Below are 8,288 nucleotides of genomic sequence, written 5' to 3'. Positions count from 1 at the left end.
ACCTTTTGTTCACATTACGATTAACTTTTTTTGGTTCTGCTCGAACAGTCAGCAAACATGCTGGAAGCACACGTATGCATGAAACAAAAATGAAAGCCGTTTACAATCTCCTGTAACGCCCAATTAGAGCGCAGCTCTTGAGAAGGAGAAGGGAAAAGGTACTGAGGGGAGAAGGTGGAAAGTCCCCCACTACTAACATCGGTGTGGATCGACGTGTGCCTAACGCAAGTCGCAGAAAATGCACGTCTTTGGCGAGAGCATCGCGTGTAAATTTAGTGGGGCAATGTTTGCCCCTAGCTTTAGCCGGGAATTTTTTCCACTAGATTTAGCGGGGAAATGTTTTCCGCTAAATTAAGCGGGAAAATTTTTCCGCTGGATTTAGCGGGGAATTTAGCGTCATCGTCATCGTCATCGTCATCGTCATCGTCACTGATGCCGTCACACGTGACATCACCAGTGACGTTACTGATGACGTCATCGTCATCGCGCGGTTACGTCGACGGCGACGCCGCTCAAGCCGGAAACGGGCGCCTAAGAGCTGCGCTCTAAAATGCTTATGTCTGAGGTGTCTCTGCAGATGATTCTGTCATAACGTCGGCAGCGAGCGCCGTGCCTTTTGTATGGTACGTGTGAGCAGTGTGTGGGCGCGGCTTTAAGGCTGTTTGAAGGCCGAGACCATTATGGCCTCGATTCTTTCTCAGGAAGTAACACGACCGCTTCGAAACACTTTTTTTTTTCTTTTTTCCGATATCAATCGACGCCTCAAAACTAGCAGCATGCGGAGCGACTCCCGAACCCTCGCGGCTAACTGCGGAACATCAAATGACGTCAGATTGAACCCCGGCTCGACCAATCGGGGCACGAGCCTCAAAAGGGAAGTGGGACTCCTGAGAACGACTGCCATTCTGATCGGATGCTCCGTCGGTGAGTATGTCAGACAGAGAGGCACATTATCATCACCGACAACTTAAAATATTAGGGGGCGCGATCCTATCAGTCTCAGTCATTCGCAATTCTTTTCTCTTCTTTTTTTTTCGCGTTGTGCTGCTTTTTGTTGCGGCACATCTGTTGGCGCTCACAGGCGGCGCAGGTTCAGGTTCTGCCGCACCCTAACTCCTATCACGTTACCACCAAGGTTGCGTGCTGGTCTGTTTTCAAAGCCGCTCCGGTTGCTTCCTTTACGTCGCGTAGACGGAGACGCTACACGCCGGCTATTCAAACAGGCACCGCGAAGCATGTTATAGCCGTGCCACACGAGCAACTCGAATGCCATTTACAACGAATGACATTTGTGTGATCGGTGAATCAGCTCTCAATCTGTCGCGCGTGGAATGCGCCACGCCCGGAGTGTCGCGCGCTGATTGGCCGTCCGCTCAAATGTATTTCGTTTAAATGGCATTTGAGTTGCCCTTGTGGCACGGGTATTACAGGGTGGTGCCTCTCGATCCCTGTGGCACGTCGGCGTTCTGGGGTCCGTTGTACTAAAATGTATTCGATATTTTCCCTCTGTGCTGTCAATTTGTCTCTTCCTGACCACCCGATAGCATTTTTACGCTTTTTAATAATAATGAAATTGTGAAGAACGGGTATGTGCACGCCCCATTTATCAACCGCGTTAGCTTCAATTTGGCCATATTTCTCGCTTTATCACTTGAAAGCCAGAAAAATATTGCATTATGGTTTTGCAAATTCTGTTAGTACATATCATAAACGTTAATTTGGAAGAGTTAAAATACTATTAAAGATGGCCCTTTTTTAATGATTTTTAAGGTAATGCATCTTTAGTCAACTGTACAAGTTTTTCTTAAACAGGGGCAGTTTAAGAAAAACTTGTACATTTCTCCCACTAGCCCGCACAATATGTTATGCAAAGATGAACAAAATAGACAATAACAAACGAAAAAAAATATTTGAAGTCCTTATCTTTTATAGGTACGACGAAAAACAATATTTAATCCAGAGCGTCATTGCGCAATGTGACGCATTTGCGATTTTGTTTCTCAAAATAACGATCCTAATACTCGGTGATTAATACTTTTTGTCAATTCTGGCTATGCCTAATTGGTAATTAAATATTTCTAGACCCGTAGCCAGCCAGAATTAAGTGTTTTTTTGGGGGGAGCCTCCCGAATCGCCAACACCGCGCAATATGCAAAACGCGCACGTGACCGAGAAGGTGCTTACAAAATGTTTTCACAAAAACTGTTTTTTCTTTCTTTCTTTTTTTTTTTTTTTTTTTTTTTGGGGGGGGGGGGGGGGGGGCACGATGCCTGTGATTGGATCCGAGACCTCGACGAATGCTAACGCAGCATTCGCGACCAATAGGATCTGAGCCGAGCTCACGCCGAACAATGACGCAGGAGTCGTGACCAATAAATCCTCAGAGTGCGTACTCAGACGAAGGAGGACTCAGAAAATTAAAGCAGACGCTAGTATATTGCGCGCGTTTCGAAAAGGGTATGCTGCAATGGTAGGCATAATTATTCACACCTATCAGTTGCGGTATTTTTGAGCTAGGAATTTTAATCGTCTGCGCGCATTTTGTTTTTGTTTTCAAATGTGTTCGCCTCTACTATATACGTCATGCCTGGCATCGTCTTCAGAAACGCAGGTTCGTGTGTACTTGGACTTGTGATATGGCTACTGGCAGAAGCCTCGCATATTCTCAGTGAGTATAGCCTTTTTCTTTTCTTTGTTTTTTTTTTCTTTGTTTTCCTAGCGAATTCAGTTAGATATCGTTTTAATTACATGTGACTAGCCATAATGACAACTAATATTCGTTGTAAAATAGAATGTGTCCAGTTTGTAATTTGTATCTGTGTGCTATACCGGCAGTATTCTTCAAATAAATAGAGACAAATTTAAAAATTCGAAACCAAAACACATCCACGAATGTGCAACGATAACCTAAATATGAATGGAATCAAAATATTTTATTTCATTTTAATAAGTGATGGAGATGCACTTGTCAAGAACTTGCCACAAAGATGCGCGATACATGACACTTAACGAGAGTCAGGTCCGCCTAGACACTCCCACACCCAGTGCATCCAAAAGATCTGACCTACAGAAGCTCACACCTTGTCGCCGTGAAATTCAACTCCCGCTTCGCGAACCATTCCGTAGAACGACGACGTCGTATCAGTCAGCAGTTCTGTCGGACTGCCGACTTCAACGACACTTCCTTGGTCTATCACGACGACGCGGTCCGACGACAGAACCGTGTGAAGACGATGAGCTATGGTCAGGACAGTGCACCCACTCATCGTATCATTCAGTGTCTGCTGAACCAGCAAGTCGGTGTTCATATCCACCGATGCCGTGGCTTCGTCGAGCACGAGTATCTTCGTCTTCCTCAAAACAGCCCTCGCGAGACACACCAGTTGTCTCTGTCCCACGCTAAGGTTGAGGCCGTTTTCTTCAACTTCAAAGTCCAGACCACGATTTTCTCTGAAGAAGTCACCAAGATGAGATTCGTTAAGTGCCCACCAGAGCTCGCTAGTTTCGTGATGCCCGGTCGGGTCGAGGTTGAACCGCAGAGTGCCGCGAAACAAGACCGGATCTTGTGGTATTATTGTCAACCGAGAACGGAGGTCCCGTAATCCTATGGCTGCAATGTCCACGTCATCTACTACAACACTTCCGGCCGCTGCTTCAATAATGCGGAAAAGGCTTAGTGCTATGGTCGATTTGCCGGCACCCGTTCGTCCCACGATCCCCAACTTCTCACCAGGACGTATGTCTAGGTTGACTTCTTTGAGTGCGAAGTCCAAGATATCTCGGTACCGAGTCGAGAAAGACCTGAAAGACACCGCACCTGAGCGAGGCCAGTGCGGGTCCAGTCTTAACTTGGACTTCCACGGCCCTTCGGGTGTCAGACGCCTGTACTCATCTAAACGTTCGGCTGATATCAAACTTGCTTCTAGTCCGCTCGAATGGAAAATAAAGTGTATAAACACGGATACAGCATTGATCGTGTAAGACAATAGAAGACCTGCCGTTCCCGCGCTCATTGTGTCGCGGCGGGCAACAAGGAGCAACAATATTGAGAACAGAAGCATTCCATTGGCTACCTCCGTCCAGGCTTCAATCCAGCATTCACAAAGACGGCCGTACACAGTACAGGCGTGCAAGTTGTCAATATTTTCGTCGTTCTCCCGCACGAAAATACCCTGAACGCCGAAACTTCGGACGCTGCTCAAGCCTGCAAGTGTTTCGGAAAAGTGGTTGTTAACTAGAGAACGTGCGACGGTCTCCAGCCTTTTTACGTGACGATACTGGACCACGTACCCTTGACGTAAAACCAGCAGGCACACTGCAACAGGAACAACAATTAGGACGTAGGGCGGAAAGTATGTGCATATGAGGACAACAGATGATGCAAACAGTAACAAACAATGAAGAGTAAGGTGAGCTGACATTGGAAGCTCGACATCAAGCTCATCAACGTCCTTGCCGAAGCGGTTCAATAGGCGTCCAGAGGGGGTGACATCGAAAAATGAAAGAGGCGCCCTCATCACACCCATGAGCATCAACAGGTTAAGCCTTGTGGAGGAGGAAAGCGCTACCTTCCACAGCAAGGCGACAGCTATAAAACTAAAGAAGGCCTGGAAAATTACGAGGAGGACGGATACCTCAATCCTGTAGGCGCGAAGATATAGGTCCTGAGTTTTGGTTGACGATAGTGAATCATTGGTCCATTCGCTTAACCATAAACCAACGAACACACCGATTGCAGTGTAAGCAGCGTAACACAAAATCACCAACAGCAGCAAGGACCCAGCGTGTCGTATGTAAGTTGTCAATACTCGGAGCCTGACTGAACCTTCCTCTACCGCCTCCTCCTCCACAAGAGTGGTCTTTGGTTCCCCCTCAATGTCTGGTTCAAAGTCTATATTTGTAGCCATGTTCTCATTAACCGCAAATTTTGGAACTTTCTGGGTAACGTTTTTTAGCAATTTCGAAAGAACACTTCCTTCATGTTTGAGTTCTTCAAGGGTACCAGTCTCAACAACCGACCCTTCCTGCATGACGACAATGTAGTCTACTTCACTGAGCACCGAAAGGTTATGGGTGACCAAGATTCGTGTGGTTTCTCTGAGCATTCCTTGTGGCCCGATAACGTCCTTGAAAAGGGAGGCTCCGACATGAGCGTCTACTGCGCTGAGCGGATCGTCAAATAGATAAAGGTCTTTCTTCTGGTAAGCTGCTCTTGCAAGACTGATCCTCTGTTTTTGACCGCCGCTTAGGTTGATTCCCTTTTCGCCAACTTCCGCCATGTCTCCACCTGGAAGGATCGCCAAGTCTGGCTCGAGGCAACACGCCTTCAGAACCATCTCGTACAGTTGGGTGTCGTACTTTGCCGTAAAGAGCACGTTTTCTCGTATGGTCTTGTTCCGGATCCACGCACATTGAGGGGTGTACGCTACACTTTCTATGCAATCCACGGATCCCGAGCTAATCTTAAGGTTTCCCAGCAATGCAGACAGCAAAGACGACTTGCCGGATCCTATGGTTCCAACGACTGCGACCAATTGACCGGTCTTAACTGTGAGGTTAATGCTGCTCAACGCCGGGGTTCTGTCCTTCGACCAGAAAAACGTTGCATTTTTTACAGAGACCGCGTTGTCTTTATCAAGCCGTCGACCAACTGAACAGTCCTCTACTTCAGAAGACAGTAAAAATCTCCGAATCCTCATCATTGAACCGCTCGCCTGAATGGCGTTCGAAATAAACTCTGGAATTAGGAACATGGGGACCTGCATATAATTGAAAAGAGTAAATGACACAAACGCAGTTCTTGGGTCAAGGATGTGATCATCGCTGATCCACACGTATGTAATGAAGCTCGCTAGAGAAACCATAGTTGACGAACAAGTAAGGAGAAAAAAAGCAAGCGCAGCAACATACGAATATTTCTTGAGCAGGCCCATCTCCCTTAGTCGCAAGGATGTGCACTTGCTAATAAAGACATCTTCCCAGGCGAAAAGCTTGAGAACTTTCACGCTGCTCAACATCTCTGCCACATTTTTTAGACGTTTGTCTTTCAATCGCATTTGACGTATGTAGTATTTTTTCCCGACGCAGAACGCTAGTACCGTCAGAATCATTATAATGAGCATGACAGCAACCCCGGCGAGACAGGCCCCTCCAAGGAACTGCCACAAAAGAATAACTGCAATCACAATTAGGGGCACCCCACTGGCCATATGACCAAAACTGAAACAAAGATAGGTGATTCGGTCAGCGTCGACCGAAATCAAGTTGATTAGCTTCCCTATTGTGTGGTCCCTCTGTGACTCGCTGGAAAGCCGAAGTACCTTCCTATAAATGGCTGCCACCAAGACAGTTTTTGCATTTAGCCCCGCAAAGATGAGTGTCCTCTTCGCGTGGACAGCAAGCAGGCCCGACCCAAAGTTGGCGCTTATCATACCGACGGCGTACAATATCCCTTTCCACGTGGGGTCGTTCCCGATCATGTAACCCATCAGAAGATAGAACAGAAAAGCGGGGATTATCTTCGTTGTGGCTTGTAGTGTAGCTAAGATGCACGAAATTAAAACAGTCTTCCAGTACGTTTTCCACAGTGACCAGAACACGGAAGGTAACGGTCTAGAGACACTACATGATCCATCTCCTGGTAAGTATCCAGCTGAATCCAGTTCCTTCATCCAAAGCGCGTTCCACCTACTGTGGTTTCGCCCAGTCCTCATGTCTGCTGGCATGTTGTAAATATCTTCAAGCTGGACAGAGCGCTGGGACTTTTGAAGTACGAGATTTGACAACCATCCAAACAGAAGGAAGGACAACGGTGGGGCGGTAAGGTAGGGCCTTTTTACGTCATGCATAGCGTCAGTCAGGCAGGATAGCAACAACTCCAGGAGAACAACAGGATAAGTTGTAGCAATCACAGAGAACCTCCAAACATTGGGAAAATAACTCTCTGAGACAAAGACATCCCACATGTGGCGCGAATATTCGGGAAACATGCAGACAGCAGTCACCGACCAAAAAGAAAACAGCAACATCGAAGATCCAATTCCCCTCTTTCGATAATTCTCCTGAGTGTTCATGGCAATGGCGAAAGTGATGCACTGCACGAGATCCGCTATCACCGATGACGAGGACGATGTCTCTACGGTCAGTCTATACATAAGCGACAAGGCGTAGGTGAGGGTCAGCAGAAGACTCGCAGCAAATCGGGAGATACTTAACAGAGTCCAGGAGAGGGGTTCGTAGTGCTTTTTCCGCCGTCCCAGAAGCGACGAGATGAGGCCGAACGGCACGAGCAGAGTCGCAGGCGCGTAGGCGAGGACCGTAGTCTCGAAGCATGGCGTCAGCCTAGGGTATTCCGAGTGCCACGTATAGTTCCAGTCCCACAAAGGTGAAGTGCAGAAAGCAGCCATGAGTTTCAAAACGCGTGATGAGTAGCAATATGAACGAAACAGCTTTTTGAAATAAGAATTCAGATGCGCCAAATTGCAGTCTGAAGGTACGCGCGTGCCACCGACACTGGCGACATTAAAAACATGTGTTCGTAAGCTGAACAAACGGAGAAACGCAGATGCCCAGATGCGTTTCAACGCATCCGTTTTAACGCGAAAACAGATAAACCAAAATGAACGGCTGTTGCAACTGTTGTCGCCACATTCTAGACCTCTGCTACGTGTAAACATCCTTTTTACCCTCACGCTCATCAAATATGTCAAGCCTCTACACTGGACTAACAGACGCTGCATCTACACACTTCGCCTGCGGATGTTACGATGGCACGCGGCATGAACGATCGTTGAAGTTTATGACAATAGAAAACACATTACCTACTTGTGTGGTCCTTTGTTAAGATTTTACTTTGTTTAACTTCAGGGCTCTCCCTAATTTAACCGTTTTTCTACCGTTCCATTTTACGTCCGATCGCAATGGACGCAACGAACCGTCCTTGCATATCCCATAAAGTTATCATAATGTACACTAGAGCTTCAGCTGGCACTCGTGGGCTGCTGCAAATTGCAGCAGAGAGCAACCAGTCTAATATTGACTTCCGACAATGCATTGTTATATTGTGACAGGGGGTGCATTGACTTCCGACAATGCACCCCCTCTTACATATAATGTACCCCAAAACTTCAGTTCGACGTACAGCGCACTAATGTTGAACTGACGGTACCAACTATCACGAGCTGATTCATAGCAGAGTTGTACTGCTTATTAAAATAGCTAATGCACGTGTGAGTGACCACAAAAATGTAATCTGGTATTTCTTGGCCCTATTGCAAATCCTCAATGCG

General features: G+C 47.0%; 1 protein-coding gene across 1 annotated transcript; it reads right to left on the bottom strand.

Moving 5' to 3' along the window:
• Positions 1-3,074: 3,074 nt before the first annotated feature.
• LOC8028872 (multidrug resistance-associated protein 1-like) lies at positions 3,075-7,406 on the bottom strand. Its single transcript, XM_040206818.1, has one exon. It carries the CDS (start codon positions 7,404-7,406, stop codon positions 3,075-3,077), a length of 4,332 nt encoding a protein of 1,443 aa, XP_040062752.1.
• Between the last annotated feature and the right edge of the window lie 882 nt (positions 7,407-8,288).

This window comes from Ixodes scapularis, unplaced genomic scaffold (assembly GCF_016920785.2).
Source record: "Ixodes scapularis isolate PalLabHiFi unplaced genomic scaffold, ASM1692078v2 PGA_scaffold4__175_contigs__length_147842914, whole genome shotgun sequence".
NCBI classification, from domain to species: domain Eukaryota; kingdom Metazoa; phylum Arthropoda; class Arachnida; order Ixodida; family Ixodidae; genus Ixodes; species Ixodes scapularis.
Note: the sequence above shows the minus strand (reverse complement) of the source record. Positions and strands in the feature narration are given on the sequence as shown.

Excerpts from the sequence above, each read along its gene's own strand:
- LOC8028872 (XM_040206818.1), bottom strand. The coding sequence starts at position 7,406 with ATGGCTGCTTTCTGCACTTCACCTTTGTGGGACTGGAACTATACGTGG.